This window comes from Corvus cornix, chromosome 2 (genome assembly GCF_000738735.6).
Source record: "Corvus cornix cornix isolate S_Up_H32 chromosome 2, ASM73873v5, whole genome shotgun sequence".
NCBI lineage: Eukaryota > Metazoa > Chordata > Aves > Passeriformes > Corvidae > Corvus > Corvus cornix.
Window position 1 is genome coordinate 515,537 of NC_046333.1, and position 23,069 is coordinate 538,605.

General features: G+C 48.9%; 1 protein-coding gene across 1 annotated transcript in view; it reads right to left on the reverse strand.

Moving 5' to 3' along the window:
- Positions 1-23,069, reverse strand: part of SMARCC1 (SWI/SNF related, matrix associated, actin dependent regulator of chromatin subfamily c member 1) — a 65,603-nt gene that overhangs the window by 38,384 nt on the left and 4,150 nt on the right. Inside the window, exons 2-16 of the mRNA XM_039548743.1 lie at positions 21,138-21,257; positions 18,406-18,491; positions 14,859-14,940; positions 13,941-14,033; positions 11,739-11,808; positions 10,176-10,245; positions 8,870-8,945; positions 7,993-8,118; positions 7,501-7,619; positions 6,878-7,002; positions 6,109-6,168; positions 5,472-5,509; positions 4,234-4,355; positions 3,737-3,808; positions 22-135 (exon numbers count right to left, since the gene is read on the reverse strand). Of these exons, the coding sequence (XP_039404677.1) occupies positions 22-135; positions 3,737-3,808; positions 4,234-4,355; positions 5,472-5,509; positions 6,109-6,168; positions 6,878-7,002; positions 7,501-7,619; positions 7,993-8,118; positions 8,870-8,945; positions 10,176-10,245; positions 11,739-11,808; positions 13,941-14,033; positions 14,859-14,940; positions 18,406-18,479 (1,241 nt within the window). The 5' untranslated portion in view covers positions 18,480-18,491; positions 21,138-21,257. The remainder of the gene's footprint in view (positions 1-21; positions 136-3,736; positions 3,809-4,233; positions 4,356-5,471; positions 5,510-6,108; positions 6,169-6,877; positions 7,003-7,500; positions 7,620-7,992; positions 8,119-8,869; positions 8,946-10,175; positions 10,246-11,738; positions 11,809-13,940; positions 14,034-14,858; positions 14,941-18,405; positions 18,492-21,137; positions 21,258-23,069) is intronic.

Consider the following 23,069-nt stretch of genomic DNA (forward strand, 5'->3'; position numbering starts at 1 on the left):
CCCCTGAGCCCCCGGTGTCACCTCATGACGGCGCAGACGTCCCCGGTGAGGTTCCTCCTGCAGGCAGTGCTGGTCAGGTACTCCTGCGGGTTCAGCCGATACGTGTCGATCATGAAGTTCCTGTAGGCCAGGTATCTGCAACACAGCGGCCACCAGCTCGTGTCCCCTCACCTCTCACACAGGTCAGGGCACTCATTTTAATGTCCACTCCCCCAAACACCCCTTACTGACCAGGAAACACCAACACATCTCTTTTCATTGGTGAAATTTCAGAACCAGCACCAAAAACAACAGGTAAGTGGAATTCACACTCTGCCACACTGCTTCACTCGGGATTTTCCCCGTGTTTGGATTAGCAGCACATGGAAATATGTCTAAATTGTAAATCACACAATTATCTGTTGTAACTTGATCACTGACCAAATATTCCCACAACAGAACAGAAGCTGCAGGAAAAAAAATAACGGGGTCTGGTCTTCACATGGGACAGGAGAAATAATCCTTGTGCATCCCTGTGTGAGGCTGGAAGGAAAAAAGCTGCACAGGAAAGCAGAAGTGGATGGAACACTGCTGTGGCTGCATGCAGAGTTTTTAATGGATAAAGGGATGAGGCAGGAAAGGCTGAGAACAGCAACATGGAGAAGAAAAGATCTTTGAGAAGCAGAGCACAAGAGCCCAGAGCCAGCACAGCTGGGAACAGCTGGAGCAGAAACAATCCCTGAGAGATTCCCATATCTGGAATATACTGATGCTTCCTAATACCAATTATCCCAAAGAAAATAAACTGCCATAAAATTATTGATAGCCCTGCTCTTTGGAGGGAACAAACCCAATCTGCCAAAGACAGGCTGGCACCATCCAAGCTGGATGGGGCTTGCAGCAACCCAGACTATGGAAGGCGTCCCAGCCCATGGCAGAGTGGAATGAGATGGGATTTAAGGTCCTTTCCAACCCAAACCATCCCAGGATTCTATGAAGTCAGTATCCCATGCAAAGCTGTGTGTAAAACAGTGGTTTTTAAGCAGATTTCTGCCTTTGGAAAATTCCTGGGGGGAATGTTTCACATGCAATGTGTGAAGCAGCTGGGAACCAAAAATATAAATCATCCAGGCAAGGCCTAAGCAGGCAGATGCTGCAAGCACATGTCCCTGCCAAAATCCCACATCTTCCTCCTGACCAAATCATATGTGCAACTGGCTGGAAGGAAATTGCTGGAGTAGGTGTTTGGCTCCATGTGGGATGTTTGGGAGGCCAGAAACAAAAGGAGCTTCTTCCACAGAGGAACACTGAGGAATGCTTCTGAATGCTCCAGGGGAGGAGGGGAAGAACCTGCGCAGGAACAGGTCTTGGCTGCAGAAATTAATATTTATTAGCAAAGGTCACATCACGAGGTGGAGAGAGAAGCCCAAGACAGAAACATCCCCAGGTTTATCCTGAAGGGAGACTGTTCTGAGCCATGACACGACCCATCAGCTAAACCCTGTCGCCAGTGAGAAGTCAAGCAGGATTTAGTTCAATCCCTTTTCAGCCAGGGCCCACCCCCAGGCACTGCTGTCACAAGGAGGAACCTGTGTGAGCTCCCCAAACACGGTGTTTTGGCCTGAACATTCAGCTGGAGGCGACTCATCTCCATTCAGAGGGATGTTCCTCTTTTATTTCAAAAGAAAACACAAAGCCAGGACCACGTGCTACTCCTACAATCCCGAAATGGCACCAAAAATAGATCTCCAGGCTGACACGAGGACTGGGAGCAGCCCCCAGCCTGCTCCTCTCGCAGGCAGTAACCAGCAGCAGCCCAGGGAGCAGCATCAGGAGAGCTGATGTTGTGATGCCAACAGGAAAAGGGCCCTGGGACTGCAGTGACAATCACAGGGGTGAGAGATGCAGGAGATAAACATTCCTTCCACATTCCAGCTGTCTGCTGCCTCACACTCTGAGAAACCCCCAAAGTACAACTTGCTGAGCAGCAGAAGTGATGGGACAGAGTTAGTGCTGGATGGAGCTTGGAACAAACCCCTTCTGGAAGGGCAGGAGCGGAACAAGAGGAGCTTTGCAGTCCCTTCCACCCAGGCCGTGCAGGACTCTGGGATCCAGCTGTGGTTACTCTGCACTCACACCTGCACAGAAGCCATGAGGACAGACCACGGACTGGAAATCCTTGGGGTGCCAGGGGCCTCAGGGGGTGTCTGAGCCAAGCTCCTCCTCAAGCCATGAATTTTCACCAGGTTTCTCAGGGCTTTGTCCAGGAAGGCCTGAAAGACTCCAAGGAGGAGCAATCCCAACTTCCCAAGGCCCCACGCCAGTGCCTCATCTTGTTCAGAGCTCAAAACTCCCCTTTTCTCGAGCCAGAGCCTGCTGTTTCAGCCTGACCTGCTTCTGCCCTGTCACAGGCTCAGTGACAGCCTGGCTGCACCCCAGGGACCTCCTGGGGCAGGGGACAAACAGCCCAAGGGCCCAGGAGAAAGGGCAGTCCCTAACTTCTATTCCTTTATCAGATCCAAAGCATCACAGACCAACAGCCACACCTGAGGTGGGAGATTCCAGCACAAGGACAATCTGGGGGAATTCTCCTCTCCAGGCTGGGACAGCTGGGGGTGCTCATCTGGAGAAGGGAAGGCTCCAGGGAGAGCTCCGAGCCCCTGGCAGGGCCTGAAGGGGCTCCAGGAGAGCTGCAGAGGGACTGGGGACAAGGCCTGGAGGGACAGGACACAGGGAATGGCTTCCCAGTGCCAGAGGGCAGGGCCGGATGGGAGATTGGGAATTGGGAATTGTTCCCTGGGAGGGTGGGCAGGCCCTGGCACAGGGTGCCCAGAGCAGCTGTGGCTGCCCCTGGATCCCTGGCAGTGCCCAAGGCCAGGCTGGACATTGGGGCTGGGAGCAGCCTGGGACAGTGGGAGGTGTCCCTGCCATGGCAGGGCTGGCACTGGGTGTTTTTCAAGTTCCCTTGCAGCCCAAACCATTCTGGGATTCCATGAAATGCTGTGTATGAGAAATGCAGGGCCCAGCTGACATTAGGACAATGAGGAGACACCTCAAACGCTTCCTTTGGGACTTGATTGAAAAACCACCTTTTAAAATCCACAAAAGCTGCTTTGCAACCAGGCCAAGATTTGACACCAGGACAAAGTGACCCCAACCAGCCCAGTCCCACTGCCCACATTGACCAGCACACACACTGGTGTCCAAATCCAGGATTTTCCAGTTTGAAATCTCAGATTTTAGGATCATTTTAATAGAAACAAGCATATTGTTCAAAAGCCTTTGACCATCTTCCTTTATCCACCACCTTTCAAGATCACTCAGAATAAACAAACCCAGAACAGGCAGGAGTCTGAGAGGATCTACAACACACAGAAATCCAGAAATACAGCATGGCATGAGGAGAGAGGGAGGAGCAAGGAGGATTATTCCACTTCTACCCTTTCATGACATTTTTAGGTGACTCTGGAGGTTGATCACATCGTGTACCACACACAGTTCAAGAAGTTGTTCCAGTATTACTCGGGAGAAAGTGGTTTTATTTTACCTGGATAACCACTGGTAAACATCACTTTGATATTTAAACTTCTATCTCTACCACAACAATGTACAAACACCGTCAGTGGCTCTGTCCCTCCTTCAGGGCCCTACAGAAGTACCAACCTCACACACCCCCAGCTGTGTCCACAGGATTTATGGGATGGGAAGCTCCTTCATCCTGCCACGCTGTCACTGCCCATATTCACGTTTTACTCACATTTCTGGAGTCTTGGACTTGTTTTTCCCATTGAAGAATTCCGGAAGCGCACGACGTTCAATCACGTGGATACTGCAACAAAAACAGTTCAGATGTCACATCCTGAACAGCCTCCAAGGAGGATTCCAAGCTGGAACAAATATCCTCCCTCTATAATCAGTGACTTCTCTCAAAGTCAAGCTCTGAAGCAAAATAAAAAGGCTTTTAGAAGTAGAGACAAGCACAGAATGATCACATAAAGACCAGAGAAGTAAAAGAGAGAAAGGAATTAAGGTGGGAATCAGAGGGAAATCAGTGTAAGCAAAAACTGCTGAGCAGGCAGAGTGAAGATCTCTGCTGTTTGAAATTCCTTTCCTCACTCCCAGTCCCTGAGAACGGCCAGAACGATTTAAACACAAAACACGGGAACCAGAGCTGAGCAACAGCCACTCCTTCAGCTCTCAGGCTGATTTATGAGCAGACAAAACCAACAGAAGTGTCCCCCAGCTCCCTCTCACCAGTTGTAGTCGAACCAGGAGGCGTAGCTGGGGATGATGATGTGGTTGGTCTGCTCGGTGACGTTGTCCTCCCCCGGGTCGATGGAGCGGCTCTGGTCACCCTTGTTGGGGTCCTCGTCCTCCTGAGGCACAGAGGGGACACAGCACTCAGAGGGGACCCCTGAGCACCCTGACACTGCAGGGTGAGTGCAGGACAGGGGCTTCCCCACCCCACACACATTCTGTGACACCCCTGGGAGGAGGAAGAGCTTTGGTCTCTCTCTGCTGCTCCACAGAAGCCTCCTGTGAACAGCTGTTGTTCTGCACCTCAAGTTCCAGCAGAAGTCAACTCCTGACCCCAAAGGATCATGAGGAGGGCACAGAGGAGGCATCAAAACAGGGTCAGGACGTGACAAGAACTGCACAAAACCCCTCAGGGGTTGTTTGAGCAACGTTAAAATAACCAAGCCCCCACAGGCAGACCCTAAGGAGCCAGTGGCATCAATAATGGATCTTTGTCTGGGACTGAGCTCCCCCAAGACAACAAGGTACACTCTGAGCACATTCAGTGATCTGACAACTGTAAAAAACAGTGCCTGGCATGCCACAAATGCAACTCAGTACAGAAACTACCCCTGCAGCTCTATTGAAATGAGCAGGAAGCAGGGTTTAGATTTAGTCTAAGCAGGGTTTAGATTTAGTCCTAAAACCTAAAAAAAAAAAAGCAAAACCTCTGAAAAACCTCTCATCTGAAAAATGCTTCTTGGAAAACACTTGGCATCTGTCTCCTCATTTTCCTTTTTAATATACTAGGTTTAGAAACACCAAGTAATCCCACAGAATCTGGAGAGGTTTATAATAACAAACCCTCAATCCTGTCCGTAACTGATTTAATCTTACAGATCACTCGAAAATTAGTACAGGTGAAGCTACTGAAGGTGAGATTAAGATGTTGAGAGGACACAGGGAATGGCTTTGAAGAGAAAGAGGGCAGGGTTGGATGGGATATTGGGAAGGAATTCTTCCTGGTGAGGGGCTGGGCTGGAATTGCCAGAGCAGCTGTGGCTGCCCCTGGATCCCTGGCAGTGCCCAAGGCCAGGCTGGACACTGGGGCTGGGAGCAGCCAGGGATAGGGGAAGGTGTCCCTGCCATGGCAGGGGGTGGAATGGGATGATCCCTGAGGTCTCTTCCAACCCAAACCATCTGGGATTCTACAATCTCAGCTGTTACCAAATTTAGGAAGAACCAGGTGCTGTTACCTTTCCTCCAGTTGCCACTGTCTCCTCATCCTGCTCATCTGAAAGGTAAAAACATCGAGAATTACACCAACAAAACTCATTTAAATGCTCACGAGCCTTTCCAGCAACACCACTGTGTAACTGGAAAGAAGCAAAGTGGATCCCACATCACTACAGCAATTACAGCTCTACCTATCCCACACCAGGGAAGAGGTAAGAACACAGAGGAAGGATAATTAGAATATCTCAACACTTCAGAATCCATAATTAATTACTTCCTTTCCCAGTTCCTAGATGAGCCTTGTGTAATAAGATATGGGATACGAGTTTGTATCTCGTGTCAAGGCTCAACAAAGCTCAGGGCACCTGTGATTTACCTTGATTCCCAGTAAAAAAATAAAAACTCTTTTATGTATGTCATGTTAAAAAAATGAAAATAACAATAGCCTATGAGGGAACAGCCTTGCAAAGAAAAGAAGAAGAGCTGGTACACTGGAACTCAAACACATATGGAAAGTGAATTAATTCAACAAGACAGCAGAACCAGAGATTGCTTTTAAAACGGAGAGCCTTAGAAATATTTAAAATCTATTTAAAAATATTGACTGCAAGCAGGACTTGAGGGTGAAGTGTGGGGCAGGGCTGCAGGGGGCTTTACCCAGGTCTGCCACAGTTCCTCCTTTCACGGGCGTGTTCTCACTGTCCTTCTTTGGGTTCACTGCAAAGGAACAGGGAGTGATGAGAGAGCAGCAGACGGGGAATTATCCAGTCTGGCCTGATTTCCCTGCGCTCTGCTGGCCCTGTCTGCAGTTCAAGAGTTCACACAGGAGCACAAGGGCCCGTTTGTCCCATTTCCCTGCATTCCCAGCTCCACACAAAGCAGGATCTACCCGGGGATACCCCTGCACTTCCCCACCTGTCCAACACACAACAAGGCTTATGTGCAAATCCAAACCAAGGGAAACCCAAACGGAGACACTCCCAAAATAATCTGCTGTCAAGGATGCAGAAGGAATTCTTTTTCCCAGAATTATTATTGCTCGCACCAGCACTTCCCTGAAAAGGACTAAAAGCACTTGCCATGTAGCACATTTTCCACTCATTTAACATCCTTCTTCTGGGGACTTGGCAGGGAAATATTTTGCTCCAGAGAACTCCATCTCCCCCAAGATGAACAGGTGAAATGAAACACTTAAGTAGATTGCTGTAAATCTACTTTAGAAAGTGTATTTTGTAAATGTATTTTTGTATTTTAAAAGGCCAAAAGGAGGTGAATATGCTGCCCTTCTCAGCTGTTACATCCCTGACTGCAGAGATCCCTGCTCCGTGGCCACAAAGTGTTGAAAAGATTTGACAAGATATATCCACAATTTTAATGCAGTTTAATTTTTAACATTCAAAGAACCCGAAGAGGTCTCATGTTTTACCATTTTTGGGAAGTACCACTTCCTCTATGTTGGGTACTGGGGTGGGATCCTCCATGTCCTTGGTGAGATCCTCCTGTTCATCCTCTTCCTTCTGCCCCCTCCTCTTCCCATACAGAGCAGCTTGTCTGGAACAGAGCAGACACAGGGGCTCTGCCAGATCTGCTCTGGACATTGTTCAGGTCAAACCCTCCTGAAACCACTCTGGGAGCAAAGGCAGAACCAGCCCCACATCTCCTCACAGACCCCAGCTCAGGCTTTACATTGGGAAGGAGTAATTCAGATTATCAACTCATTCTTGATAAACTTCCAGTTTTGTCTTATTAGAGCCCAACAGATCCATAAACAAGACCTGAATTTTTAGCTCTGAAGTGCTGCCCCCCATCCCCCCCCACAAAACCCCATAATTAAGTTCCTATTTGAGTAGCAGATTGGTAGAATAAGAACAAACCTCCACAATAAGGAATTACACTAACTGCTCAGGAATAATCCCTCAAGCCTATCCAGAAATAATTATGGAAGCCCAGGTCACAGAGCTCTCCCCAAAAGCATTTCTTGAATTTCTTTTTTTTCCTCATTTTTTTTCACCTCAAATTCCAGGCCTCTGGCAATTTCCAGACACTCACCCTTTCTTCCCTGTCTTTTTCCTGGACTCCACAGGAGTGGGGGGTGGAGAAGGAGAATGTTTCCTCTTCCTAGTGCTGGCTGCTGCTTTCCTATCCCTCCTCTCCGGGCTCCGCACAGGCTGGGAGGGAGCAGAGGTTTGAGTTATTCCCAAATACTCTGACTGCAGTGCTGGAGGCTCCGTCCTTCCTTAATCCATCCCACAACAGGATGCCACAGCTGCTCTGGGCACCCTGTGCCAGCCCCTCCCCACCCTCCCAGCCAGCAATTCCCAATCTCCCATCCAGCCCTGCCCTCTGGCACTGGGAAGCCATTCCCTGTGTCCTGTCCCTCCAGGCCTTGTCCCCAGTCCCTCTGCAGCTCTCCTGGAGCCCCTTCAGGCCCTGCAAGGGGCTCGGAGCTCTCCCTGGAGCCCTCCCTTCTCCAGCTCTATCCATGCAGAGATAAAGGACATTCCTGTCCCTCCAGGTCCCCCTCAGCAGAGAACCACTCACCTCTTCATTCTTCATGGAGATCCTCTGGCGAAAACTCACGGATTTCCTGTTCTCATCCACCTCATAATCCTCCTCATTCATCCACTCATTGAACACATCTGTGTCCAAGATCCACTTGGCGTGAACCTGCAGAACAGGAGGCATTGAGAGGCTGATGCTTTGGGAAGAAATAGCTCCACGAGAGACCTCCCGGGATTAAGGAAATTCCTGGAGCTTTATCAGGTCTGCATGCCCAAATCTCTCCCACCGGTTTCACACACACTCATGGCAGTGTCACAAGGCAAGACCACAAAGGATGAACAGGACTCAGAATCCAACCTCTGCTCCTCAACCATTTCCAAGCCTCCTGAAGTGTGAGATCAGTTCTCAGAGCTGGGACAACAGCTCTGGGTTAACAGTGTTCTCTGGATGCTGAACATCACCATCAAAACCTCCCAAGTATTCAGATCCCCTGGGCAGATGTGCCACAAACACCAAAAAAATGACTAAGAGCTGGCCATTCCCTGGAGAGACACGACCAACTGTCTGGATTACAACATCCACCTTCAGATAGTTTGGTTTATACAGCTGAAAAAACCTCTGGTGCTGTAGAGTCATTGATACAATTTATTATGGATTTATTAATGCTTCCTACAGTGCTCTCTTACTGTTCCTAGTAAGGTTTATACTCCAAAGTCCTGCTTTCCAGCGAGTTACAGGTTACTACCTGGAGTAAGTAGTGTTTGAACAGACACCAAGGTCCCTCCAGCCTGAGCTGCTCAGCAGCACTCACAGAACACTGTCAGGGTAACACAGTGAGGGGCAGGAGTAAGCAAGGCAGTGCCAACACCCCACTGCCCCAGCACGGGAATTCTGGCCAGGACTGAGCCAGGCTTACCTTCCACGGCTTCTCGGGAATCGGGGGATCCTCGATTTCGGCATCTATTTCGTTGGCATGGACCCAGGTGTCGTAGCTAGAGAGTCAGGAGAGAGCAGCTCAGCCACCAGGATCACTCAGGAATGGTTTCCCAGCAGCTCTGGCACGTGCAGATCCCACTGCTGGGACTGCAGGGCTTCCCACAGGGAATAGTCCTGCTCTGTGCCACAGGAGCTGGGCACAGTGCAGAGGGAGGGCTCCAGGGCATCTGATGCACACCAGAATTTAAAATCCCTCCCTGTGAACCAGCTCCAGCTTCAAGTGCAAATCTGGAGAGGTTCAGGGGTTAAAGACAGCTCTGAGTCACCCAACCAAACCCTGCCACTCAATTAATTAACTTTTTTCTGTTCTCATGCCTTCAAAGCAAGAGCTGCTGGATTCCTGGAAGGGAGGAAGCTGCATCCTGTCCTGGAAACCACTCATTATTTACATTCACTCTTCCACATTATTTCCTCAAAAGCCTCTTTATTAAGAAACTGCACTGAGTCAAAATACTTGGTAATCAACACCAGGTACTGAGGAACAGGGAAAGGTCAGGTGCAAGGAAAGATGTGCACAAGCATTCCTGGATTTATACTGGTTTTGTGTGTGCCTGGATTTATAAATACCAATACAAACTTGACTACTGATAGAAATATAAAAATATTTAAAAGTTCTTCATCTGTATGAATAAAAAAACTTCAGTGTGATTACTGTTTGCTCTCTTCCACTGAAATCCTCATATGAGATACAGTTCCTGGGAATTCTGTGTGTGAACCATAGATTTTAGAGGCCTGAAAAAGTTAATTAAATAGAAGTCAATACTGGGTTATCAACTTTTTGATTGATTTCCATAGCCTGGGCTCAGAAACCAGTTATTGCAAATACATTTAAGTTCCTAACAGCACACACACAGAATTTTAACCTGTTCCAGCAGCACAGGGCAGGTCTCTCAAAGGGGAACTTTAACAGTCCCTTGCACCTGACTGAAGACAACCCTTGGAGTGAAATCTCTTTGTCAAAGTTCAGCCATTGGTTGGAAGTTCTCCCTTTAAGGAAAGGCTCATCCCAGCTTTAAAATCTGGTTCAATTTCCAACCAGTTCCCTGTGGCTCTGCAGAAAAACTCCTTTTCCAGCCTCAGCCACCTGCCAGTGCCACAAATGGATCTGGATATTTCTGTTTTAAATCAATGGTTAATTCTTTTCAAGCTTTGCATGTTGGGATCAAGACTTTTCCACCAACAAACAGTTAAAACTCAGGGTTTGCTTTTCCCCCCACCATCCTTACCTGTCTGGAAAAAAGCCCCAATGTACCAGCACCTGCTTGTCCTTTTTCATCACAGGTCTCAACCACTCATCTGCAAAGGGAACGAGATCCAGCTCAGATGTGGAAGGAAAAGCACAGTAATTCACTTTTCCACAGTGAATCAGAGTGAAGTTACTGCAAACCCCTCTGCTAAAGGTCTGCTCAGGGCCTGACCTGGGAAGGGGCCTTAAAGCTCATCCCAGTCCACCCCTGCCATGGCAGGGACACTTCCTGCTGTCCCAGGCTGCTCCAAAACAAATCCAGCCTGGCCTTGGGCACTGCCAGGGATCCAGGGGCAGCCACAGCTGCTCTGGGCACCCTGTGCCAGGGCCTGCCCACCCTCCCAGGGAACAATTCCCAATTCCCAATCTCCCATCCAGCCCTGCCCTCTGGCACTGGGAAGCCATTCCCTGTGTCCTGTCCCTCCAGGCCTTGTCCCCAGTCCCCTCTGCAGCTCTCCTGGAGCCCCTTTGGGCCCTGCAAGGGGCTCGGAGCTCTCCCTGTGTCCTTCCCTTCTCCAGGGGAACATTCCCAGCTCTCCCAGCCTGGCTCCAGAGCAGAGGGGCTCCAGCCCTGGGGCAGCTCCGGGGCCTCCTCTGGACTCTCTCCAGCAGCTCCAGGTCCTGGTGCTGTTGGCCCCGGGGCTGGGGCAGCTCTCAAGTACCAAACCCTGCAACCCAAATCCCAAGAACAGAGCCCAGAGAAGCGTTACAGGAGGAATCCAGAGGATGTGAACCTGTATCTCTCATCCCTGCTGGAATTTAGGGCTGTTCCCCACAGTGTAACTTGGGGCTCAGAGCTGTGAGCTCTGTCCCACCCTGCTGAGAGCCTGACTGGCCAGACACAGACACAGAGCTGAGCCTGGGCATGGCACTGCCAGAGGGACAGAGCACAAACCACCCCTGATCCCTGCAAACTGCAGGGAGCACTTCCATCTAGTGGCCAGCACAGGCCAGGGAATGTGGGAAAGGGATTTATGTCTGTGCAACTTGAGGACAACGATCCACCAGGTAATTAAATGCATTTAAGATGAAGAAATGAAGAAGTATTTTTTGCTGTCAGCTGAAGGTGGCAGCTGTGAAATTGCTTTTTTTGGACCTCGCCCTTCATCCAGGCAGAATGAACTCTAACACAGCCAAGCCTCACTGAGGAGCTCTCCTTGCCACTGCTCCCACACACAAGGATTGCACCAGCATTCCCAACAGAATTCCTGGACAGCCAGGAACTCAGAATCAGGGAATCACTGAGGCTGGAAAAGCCCTCCAAGATGACAGAGTGCAGCCATTCCCCAGCACTGCCCCATGTCCCCAGGTGCCACATCCACGGGGCTTTGAAATCCCTCCAGGGATGGGGACTCCACCACGGCCCTGGGCAGGAGGAATATTCCCAATATCCAACCTAAAGCTCCCCATGGACATTATCCATAATTCAGCAAGTGTTCCTCAGAGCGGGCTGGGAACAGCTGAGTCTGGGGAACACTTCCAGAACTTCTCATGGAATTAATTACAGGACTACTCCCTCTCAAAAACTGTAACAGAACGTTACCATCATCCATTGAGGTAGGACTGGGATACACATGGTGGGTAGCCTTGGATTTCTCTTCAGTGACTGTTCCCTGTGGGAAACACGGAAGAAGAGGAGAAACCAAATGAGAAACCCTCAACACATCACCCCAAACCTCGCAGCTGCTTCTTTTTACCCACATCCCACAAACCCCAGGAATATTCAAGGCCACCTTTAATGAATAAAACCAGCTCCAAGAAGTGCCAGGAAAAGGCAATTACTTTAAGGCTGCTGCCAAATTACTCTGTCATCTTTTGCTCTGTTCATCCCAAACCCTTTGTTGCCCTTGTTCCCTCTGCCCCAACCCTCACGATAAATGGAACCAGTTCACACAAAAATAGGTTGTAAGAAAGTACCTGGGACTTTCTACATTTTGGTCCAAACCAATTTGTAAATATGACAATTTACAGCAGAAAAAGTCTAGAGAACCTCAACTAGCTCCACCCTCCTGTCAGGAAGTTGTGGAGAGGTCCATAAAGCAATTTCTCTTCCTATGGGCACAAGCCATAACAACATTCCTACTCAACCTACACCAATCTGGAAAAAAAATCTACTACAGGCTCAGATATCTGTGAAATAAATCCCTAACACTGCCAATCCAGCAAGTGTCCTTCCCTCCTGCAGAGGCCCAGAAGATTCCCCCACATGCTGCTGACAGCCCCAGCCTCCACATGGGAAGAGTCATTCCCAAAGATCAGAATCTCCCAGTCTGCAGGGATGTTGTGTTTTGCAACAGTTTGGTAGGAAAATGGTGTTCAAAACCTCCATCCCATAAACACGTGGAGATTTATTTCAGAGCACAACAAGCTGCAAATCCCATCCCTGGATGGCAGCAGCAAAAGGAGGAATTAGAGCAGCACTGTGGGAGCGGGATGAGGAGATACTCTGGGATCAGGGGCTGAAGGGCAAGAGTTCCCACTCCAAGAGTTCCCAGAACTCAGAGAAGGGCCAGGAGCAGCTCTGAGCAGCAGCAAAGGAGGGAGCTGGAGAATAAGAATTTAGAGAAAGAGCCCTGGCACGAATGAAGAACCTGCCCAGTGTTTGAGGAAAAAGGACGGAAATTCTCCCTTAGCTCCCCATGAGCTGAAGATGCTCCTGTAGATCTGAGCTTTGTGAACCACATAATTAAGGTTCATTTATTTCCTGTGGAGCTTTAAAACACAAGAGATGAAGAGAAGCTGGAGCAGGGAGGACTTGGGATACCAGGGAGCTACAGGCGCTGGGCTGGGGTCGTGGGGAGATGACAGCAAGGGGTTAAAAAGTGAAAACCAAGAGAGTGAGGAAGCAAAGTTAGTGACAAGATGAGAATTCAGAGGCAGAGCAAAGGAGAGCCCAAAAAGAGAATTAGGGACAACTTCTGTTTTCATCTCTTCACATCCTTGTAGAGACAAAGCTGCTTTAGAAATCCCTTCAATCACTCATGGATACAGCGTGGAGCTCACTACAGACTTCCTCTAGGAAAGGAAAATTGACTCATTCACTCTAATTTAAGCAATAACACCCGTCCTGAATCAGCCAAATAACTAAGAGCAACTTGTGAAAATCTGCCCCACTGAGGCTGAGACAATGGTTCATAATCACAACACAGGAAATACATTAAATCTGGAAAAGAAACTCTTTGGCTACAGCTGTGAATTGTCCTGACACAAAAGCCATCAGACCACCCAGGGGTCACGTTCCAGGGTATCTCTCTCCAGACAAGGGAGAAGATTGTTTATGTTTGTAAGAGATGAAGCCATTAATCTCGCTCAGGCCATCCTTTAGCACCTGGAATTCCAAGGTGTTGGAATGTCTGGGGCTGCCTGGGCTCTGCTCAGCACCAGCAGTGAGAGAGTGAAATAAAGCAAAAACCAACAATCACTTAAAGAGTGAAGCTTCCTTCTGCTGTCCCACACATCTGGAACAGCTGCCTCACTCCCTGCTTGAGTCCCAGGTTTGGACAAACCTGTACTGAGCAATAAATCAGCCAGGCCTGCCCCCAGCTCAGCCAGAGCCACCTGGCAGCAGCAGGTCCAGGTTTGCTTTTGGAGCACAGCCAGGATTCAGCATCCATGGGAGGATAAAAACCACTCCACAAGAGAGCTGCTGCTGCAGCCCCGTGTCCTCAGACCCACACAGGGTAACCCAGGGGTTCTCCCTCAGAGCTGACCAACACTGGGTACAGCTGTGCTGTGTGACACTCACCTGGTGACGTTTGACAATGTCCTTCAGCTTGTTGGCCAGCTTCAGCTCCATGTCAGGAATGAGGTAGATGGTTGGTCTGCTCAGACAGTTGTTCTGTGAGAGAACAGCAAGTTAAACAAGGAATTAGGAGGTGATCCGTGGCAAAAATCACAATATTCCTATTAAAACCCCCAGTGCTGGAACTCCAAAGGAACCCAGAGCAGGGGACAACACAGATCAGTGATCCCAGCTCCAGGAGCCCTGGGCAGGGACATTCCCTCCACACACCTCCCCAGCAAAGCCCTGCCCAGGTTTTATTATGCACTGAAACCCCTGCACACTGGCAAAGTCTTTCTGTAATAAGAATATTGTTGCTTTTTGCTGTTCTTCTTTCTGTTGCCACTCCTAACAACACCTGAAAGTTATGTTTTGACTCTATTATACACTGAACTTGGCTTTAGAGTCTGAAAAAATCATACATTATTCCCATGCAGCAGTGAAAAAAACTGAACTTCAAATTAGACTCCACAGAGCTGCTTAATGGGTATAGATAATAATGTGTTTGATAAAGTGAGACTAAAATGTACCTTAACCTGAAAAAAGGCCAGTGTAGATCAAACTGAAGGTCAGCCCTGGAATGGGTGTGCACAGGACCACTTACTCAGTCCCAAGGGTGCCACTTCCACAGGGACATGGGGACACATGGGATGTTTTCTCCTACCTTACAACAGGTTTTCCTCACCCTCTGCATATCCACAGAGGGTCAGTGGAAATACTCTGCATTTTTCAAGTGAAAACGTGGAATTGTGACTAAACTGGGTGGGAGAGGGAAGGGAGAGCCCCATATTCCTGCAAAGGGCAGGATGAAGCCCTTCCCTGAGTCCCCAGGGGGTGGGGAGGATCCCTGGCCCGAGCAGTGCTGCTGGGGGAGCTCCTTGCCTGCACCAGTGTTTTCTCAATGTTCATGAACATCTCCACGTTCCGATCCATCCGGGAGGGATTCTGCAGGTCAAACCTCCTCCTGTTGAGGGAAATGATTCAGAAATATTAACTCCCCAAGTCCCCTCCCTGCCAGCAGTCCAGAACCTTCCCCGTTCCACACAAACACTGGATCATGGCAGCGGCGTAAGGACACTTGGAGCACAGGCACAACTATTCCTGCTGCACTTGGCACCCTCAAGCCAAGAAAACCACAATGAACCAAATCAACAAATGCAGCTGACTTGTGATATGTTCAGGGAGAAAAAGGAAGGTTGACAGTGCCCACCAAACCCTGCAGCAGGGTCGTGCATTCCACCACAGTCACAGGGGGTAATTAAACACACAACCACGATGGATTTCAACAGCCAGATGAGAAAATTCATGAAAGAGCTCTCACGGTTCTCTTACTTCTAGCTGCACCCGTCCTCCAGTCCTGGGAATCCAGGAAAACCAGCAATTCCTCTGCCTGGTGTGAGAACAAACCACCCCCCCCAGAACACAGGCAGCGAATAATCCTGGTCAGCATTTTATCACTGCCTTTACTGGACCCTGGTGCTTTGAAGTTCGGTATTTCATGGGCAAATCACCACAACTATTGCAATACCAACGGAGATTTGTCCATCAGAAATGGGGGAAGGACATAAAACCTGAGAATTCCTCCTGGGAAGCAGCACGAGAGCCCCCAGATCCCCTCTGCTGTACCCACCTGACCCCTGCACACGTTTGGAACTCAAGGATGGGCCAACCCGAACAAGGGATTTGAGTGGTGACCCCCAGAACCTGAGCAGGGACAACCCCAGCCCCAAAGCAGCCCCTCACCACGTCCAGCACCAGCACTTCCACAGCACCACCAGGGAGTGCCGGGGAGGGGACTGAGCCCTCCCGACCCAGCCTCTCCCAAAGCCCCAGGAGGTGCTCAACCCTCAGGCTGTGCCTCTCAGATGTAGAACGTGACCTGCACCTCCCCGGTTTGGGGACACGCTGCTGCTGGAGTCTGGAAAGGCTCCCTGGGGTGTGAGGTGGTGGCAGGGTGTGAAATCCAAAGTCCTGCACACCCAGTGCAGCGGGAAAGCCTCCCCACGAGGGACTGATGGGCTGCAACCACCGCCCAGCTCAAACCAGTTATTCCACAGCCAAGGACAGTTTCCTATAAACACAGCCCTTTTTCCAGCAACAAACCCCCTTTCCCAGTCATAAATGTTCAGAGAAGGTAAAGGAAAGCAAAGAGTAGCCCCAAGACTTTTAGCCCCAAGCCCTGTGACCACACCAGCATGTGACCCCACTAAATCAAACGTGACACCCCAGCTGGCAGCACCACGTTCTTCTCCATGGGAGGCTCCTGGGATTTTCAGGAGGGAGGTGCCCAGGCAGGTGGTTCTGTGGGAACACCCTGAGGTGCTGGGCAGCTCTACAAACATCCTCTGTCAGGGGGGATGGTTTCTGTCCTAAAGGACATTAGGGACTCTGCCCTTCAAACTGAGGACATGGCAAACAAATCAAACGTAAGATCCTGGCATGTTTACTGGAATCAGCCTTTTTAAGAGGAATTTATGACTCTGCTGGGTGCTTTGAAAAGTTCACCCTGACCTGCAGAAGCAGGACCAGACATCAAGGCTGTCAGGCCCCTGTTAATAAAGTATTTTACACCTATAAAACAGAGGATTTTAGAGTCAAGATCAAGCCCCTTCTCCAGTACTCAGCCATGGTTTGTATCTGAAACACCCAGAATGGCTCAGTGGGAGATAAATGCCAAATAAACACCTACAGAACTCTTGGTACCTGTGAGACAAAGACACTCAGGGCATGACCAAAATTTTTACATGTTTTGCTCAAAACCTGCACTGTGCATCCATGGAATGGTGCATGACCCCAGATCCCTGCCTGCTTCAGAAACCCAGAGAAGGACATCGATACATTAATCATCAGCACTTTTTAGCTGCCCATTTGGATAAAATGGCACTAATTCTTCCTGTCCTCAGCTTAAGAGACTCCCTGTGCCACGTTGGCTTGGGCTGCAGTGAGGGACAGGTATGTCCAGCTCTCAGACATACCTATTGTGGCGAGGAAAGGGACTTCTCCTATAAGACAGATCAGTCACAAACAGGTTAAGCAGGAGCGACAATGCAGACCATTCAAAAATCAAATCAATCACAGTTCAGGCAAACACCACGGATTATTTGGTTGAGTCAGTGAGGACACATTCCAGGCTCTAGGGGTGATCCTCAGAGTTAAGTTCCAGGATTACTGCCCGCTACGGCCCACATGCACAGACACCAGGCACTACCACGCTAACCCTGAGGCAGCAGCAAGGGAGGGACAGGGGAGGAGGCAGCCCCAGAGCTCAGCTGGGCTGGGCAACTGACTGGAAACGAGATTTGCTTGGTAAAAACGTGGGGCATTGAAATATTCAAATATTCCTCAAGTTGGAACCATTTCATTCCTGTATCTTAAGGCCAAGAGGTAGCAAGACACTCCTGATAAACCACACTGCAAACAGGTGCCTGTCCCAGGTGTTGGCAAGACTGGAGTAGGAAAACCCCTGAGAGCAGCTTATTCCTGATATATCCACCCCAGATAGAGCAGATATAAGCATAAATAATTCCTAAAAACAACCATCCATTCTCAAACAACTTTATTCTGCCTTTTAAATGGCTCTTGTGTGTAAAAACGACAGTCAATTCCAGGAATGCAGTTACAGATTGGAAACATCACATCCAAACTATTTAAGTTTGTGGACAGGAACAATCTCTGCTTATTTTTATTGTTTACCTTTATTGACTTTTCATCCTCATTTTTTTGCCCAATGCTCTCAAAAATCCTAATTTCAAGGCCAGCTTGGACAGGGCTCAGAGCAGCCTGGGACAGTGGAAGGTGTTCCTGCCATGGCAGGGGTGGCACTGGATGGGCTTTAGGGGCCCTTCCAGCCCAAACCATTCCAGGATTTTATGATCCTATGCTGCTGTTCACTTGGGAAGAGGATTATAACTTAACAACACCCAGGTTAAACCACTCCTGGGATGTCACAGGGATATTTTTCATACCAGTGTCAACAGCTACAGGGGCAGTTTCTAAGTGCTTACACTCCCCATTTTTGGAGCAATGGAAATCTGAGCATTTATTAGAATCTGCAGCATATCCCAATTGTAACTAAACCAAATAATCAATACAGAAACAAAGATTTACATCTCACAGAAGTGAGACTCCGATCCTGGTTCATTTTCTCAGTCAGACAGCAAGGAAATAAAAAAAGAGCCTCACACTTGTAATTAACTCCAAGTACAGACCCAAAACCTTAAACTTGGCCAATTTCTCTTTAAATTTAGAAGTGTGGGGGTGTGTCTTTAAAAAGCTACCATCAGCAAAACAGGAAAAAATTCCCTCTTCCCATCTCCACTGCCTTGCCTGCCCGATTCTCCAGGAAGGATTAAACTTTAGGTAGTTTGCATAAGCAATTCATGTGCTTGGTTTCATGCAAAAGGTGTATAAACCACAAATAAAAACTTACCAGCCCTGTTCATTCTTATATTTGTAAGCAGCACCAAGAATGTGACATAATGTACCTCCAGCTTTGAAATCCATGAAGCACTTTGCCTGGAACCCAAGAGAACAAGGAAAAACAGTAACACTGACTTTTATGCAATTATTTTAAACAAATATGTACTTGTTAGCTGAGTTTTAGACATAGAACATATCAAATGAAAAGTTAATTTTCAGATGAAGCACTTTGGGAGTTTGAGGTTCTCCTTTCAGAATGTTTCCTGAAGATTAAATGCATTTGGATTAAGCAGAATTCTTTGTATTTGCAAGGACTTGATGTATCTGAAAGCTCCAAGTCTTTCCTCGAAAATAATTCCTTGTAGAGCTGTAAAAATACAAAGTACTCTTTGAACACCCATTTCATAGTAAATTAAACCTCAAATCATAGCTGTCAGGGAAGCAGCTCTTCTGTATGAGAACATCAAACCAGATCATCAGAAATGAGCACCTGAAGCAGAGTTCAGATATTCCGTATTCACATCCCTCCCCCACGGAAAGCTGTTTGTCAGGAGTTGTAGATCTGCCCTAGAGCACCAAATCCACCTCATTTCAATCCAGCTCATTTCTTCCTTCTTAGTTTCACCAGAGTACACGTGAGTCACCCGTTCCCAAAGCAAGAATTCCACAACTGCACTTCAAACAGGAGCACGAGGAGGCTGGAGGCTCCAGGAGTCCCACCAAGTCCCTCCTCTGAAAGATTATTGAGAAAACCCCTGTTTCCTGCACAGAAAGCTCATTTTTTTCTGACACATTTTAGTTTGGGATTTTATTTGCAGCTTTCCTGACCTCTCTGGTCAGGAAGGTTGTGCTTGGGAGAAGCCGGCTGCTGTCAAAGTTATCCTGGAAATGGAGACAGGCAGGTGGGCCAGCTGAAGGCAGGACCAGGGAGAGGCGACAGCAGGACCTGCTTTGATCATGGATTATTTTGTATTTCTCAGTAAATATAAAACACTTGCACAAGGCACAAAGCAGAGCGTGGGGAGCTGCTCAGTGGCCAGGCTCTGGTTACCAGGGGCCTTCTGCTGGGAGCAGAGCAGAGACCCCCAGGCAGCAGCACTCCTGAAGATGTGCTGAGGAGGTGTCTCCTGCTGGAAGTAACCGAGATCCAAGTGCTGTAAATTAAGCTGAGCAAATTTGACCAGATTAGACCTTTGAAGCAGTGAGAACAAACACAGGAACAACATCTTTATGATGCCACTGCAGCGTTTATTGCCCATTTTTAAGATAACACAAATTGATTTAAGGCTCGGGAGCACTCCAATGGTTTATGCACTTGTGGAATGTGGGCAGGTTTATGGTTTGTGCTGCCACATCCAAATAAAGCCCTGCAAAGCTCCCTCTGTCCCTAAAGCTTCCCACTATCACCAAGGTATCAGGAGAAGTGGTGAGATCTCAATGGCACCTTGGGGTGCTGCTGGGTGCACTCCAAAGCACCAAGAGATTCTTAAAATCCCAAAACTGTTGGGGTTGGAGGGACCTTAAAGCCCATCCAGTGCCACCCTGCCATGGCAGGGACACCTCCCACTGTCCCAGGCTGCTCCAGCCCCAATGTCCAGCCTGGCCTTGGGCACTGCCAGGGATCCAGGGGCAGCCACAGCTGCTCTGGGCACCCTGTGCCAGGGCCTGACCACCCTCACAGGGAAGGACTCCTTCCAGAATTCATCTGGGAATTGTTCCAGTATTCACCCTGTGAGTTTGAAAATACCTTCCAGTGAAGGAGTGTGCACATCCCACCCCTCATGGAGAGGTTACAGGGGCAAAACACCTGGGAAAACCCAGCACAGAACAAAGAAAGGACCTGTCCTGTCACATGGACCCACAGCCACAGGAATTCCTCTAACAGCTGTCAGGCCAACTTCAGTTTCAATTGGCTTCAGCATTGGAACTGGCTGTAAATGATTCCAGCTGTGTGCACCCACCTATCCAGAACCCCAAAGGCGTGACCCCAATGCCAGGACACATCCTGGGGCACAGATGAGCACACCCCTCCCTGCTGATGCCACACTTACACACAGGTTTAGGACAGTTGTCCTGGCCCACAGACCTCCCTCAATCATCCAGCTGGGCCTTGGCACCTGGCTGCCATCCCTGCCCTCCTCCCAGATCCCTCTGTCCTTCCCTGTCCTGCATCCCCTGCCCTCCACCAGCTCTTTGGACCTCACACTCCCTGGGACAAGATCCTTTGGGTGGTGGGCAGGGTTCCAGGCTGGAATTTGAAAGCACAATGTTGTTTCTGGCTACCTGTATCCTGAGGGACTGGAGAACCATCCCAGACCAACCAGGTAACCGAGTGCTGCTGCAGAATGTGGCAAAGTCATTTCTCAGCCTTGGCAGCTTTACAAGTTTGGAGTTTAATCAACCAAAACGCCCAGTGGGAGCTTGTTTGCCTCAGAAAGTGCATTTTATTCACTCAGTTTAGTCTGCACCAGTCTAGATTTTACTTAAAACTGATGAATTACGTTGAATTTTAGTAGAAACTAAAATATTCCCACAGCATTCCAGAAATAATTTCAAATATACAGAGAATAAGCTGCATTACATTGAAAATCTGCATTGAGGAGAAGTGTGCTGTTCCAGAGGGTGCATCAGGAAGAGCCTGGGCTGGAGCAGGGATGCCCTGGACACATTCCAGCAGCACCTACACTGGAGCAAGAGCAGGACACGGAGCTGTGAGAGCAGAGCGAGAACCCCAATACTCACAGGAAGCTTTGTGAAGGCAGGATTGGTGACATGTTTTCCAAAGGCATCTTCCTGGAATTGCAGCAGCTGCACCACCAGCCCAGCCAGTGTTTTATTGGTAGGAGCATCTGCTTGAACGTACTGCAAGACACAAAGCACACATTCATTGAGGAGAGGGAAGCTCGGAGTGAAGGCTGACTGGTGACACCCCAGCTCCCTCCAGCACTTGGAGAGCAGAGCTTTAGCATTTTGGGATCCCTGTGTGGCTGGGGAGGCGTGGAGCAGGGGTTTGCACAGGAGAAGCACCAAGCACAAACGTTTTCCAAGCCTTAGGCTAAAAATCCAGCACTCACCCGAGGCTCGTGCCCAGCTCCTCAGGGTTACAGACACAGATTAACCGCTGCAAGCTGATCTCAGCTCCTAATAAAGGAACAGGCTCGTGCTGCCCACACACACAGAGCTTTCTGCAGTAACTTCACAGCCTCCTGCTGTAATCAACTCCTAATTAATCCTCAGAGCACCCCTTGGTATAAATAGGATGTTCTGCACAGAGGGAAAAGCTGAGCCACACAGCTGCGCTTGCGATGTTTTGGGACAATCTGAGCAGCTCCCAAGGTTCTGCTTCGAATAAAATGTGAATGTAAAATCACAGCATGGAATATTAAACCCCTCCCATGGTGCTGAGTTTTTCTCACTCCTAAATATCCAGTACTCACTCACTGAATGTCACCTCCTCGCTGTGCCAGAAGACTTCCAAGAGAAGAACAAACACCACTTTTCCAGGTAGAACATGGAGCAATTTGAGCTACCCCAGTCCCTCTGCTCAGTAACTCTCAGCCTTTGCTCTTTGCTCAAACCAGATTCTTCTAAAGCCCCTTAAAAAAACCCGATTTTGAGACCCAGAACCCTCGAAGTTTTAAAGCTGTGGTGCCAAATGCCAGTCAAACCTAACTGAGCTTTGCAAAGCACCAGCTCCAAAGCCAAAGACACCATAAAGACATTGTGTGAATGGAAACAATTATAATTTCAGTGCCTGACCACCCCGAGATGTGAGTTCCCCCAGCACTTTCTCAGGAGCAGACACATATCTGAGAAATTAAATGTTCCCAACTCAAAGGACACAAATTCCTGTGAGGCTCCCGAGTGTCCTGTCCTGTGTATAAATCCCAACCTAGAAACACGAGCCTGGAAAGAACTGAAGGCTACAATTTCAAAGCTGCATTTTAATTTGACCTCTTCCCTCCCCCAGGAATTAATGTTTTAATTACATCAGAATCACAGAATATCCTGAGTTGGAAGGGATCCACAAAGATCACTGAGTCGGACTCCTGGCTCTGCACAGGACTTTGGACAAGGGGCTGGAGTGACCGGACAAGGGGGAACAGCTTCCCAGTGCCAGAGGGCAGGGTTAGATGGGATATTGGGAAGGAATTGCTCCCTGGGAGGGTGGGCAGGCCCTGGCACAGGGTGCCCACAGCAGCTGCCCCTGGGCACCTGGCAGTGTCCAAGACCAGGCTGGACAGGGCTGGAAGCAACCTGGGACAGTGGGAGGTGTCCCTGCCCATGGCAGGGGGTAGCACTGGATGATCCTTAAGGTCCCTTGCAACCCAAATCAGTCTGGGATTTTATGAAACGCCTTCAAAAAAACAAATCCAGAAGAGGTGGCATCCTTGTACTGACTTACTCTTTTTTTTTTTTTTTTCAGATATTTTCCTTCGGAGAAAAAGGAAAATTACATGAGAATACACCTAGCAAAGCCTATTCTTAGATATGTGAACTTTTTCAGGCAATCATTCCTTTTCCTGCAGCTCCCATTTTTACCTCTTGCAGGAGGCACTGACAGCTAGAAGCTATAAAGGAAGACAACACCTTCTCATCTTCCTCTGCACATCCTGAACATCCTTTTAATTAGAAGCCCATTACCTTGCCTGAGGTTCCCCTGAACAATAAGGG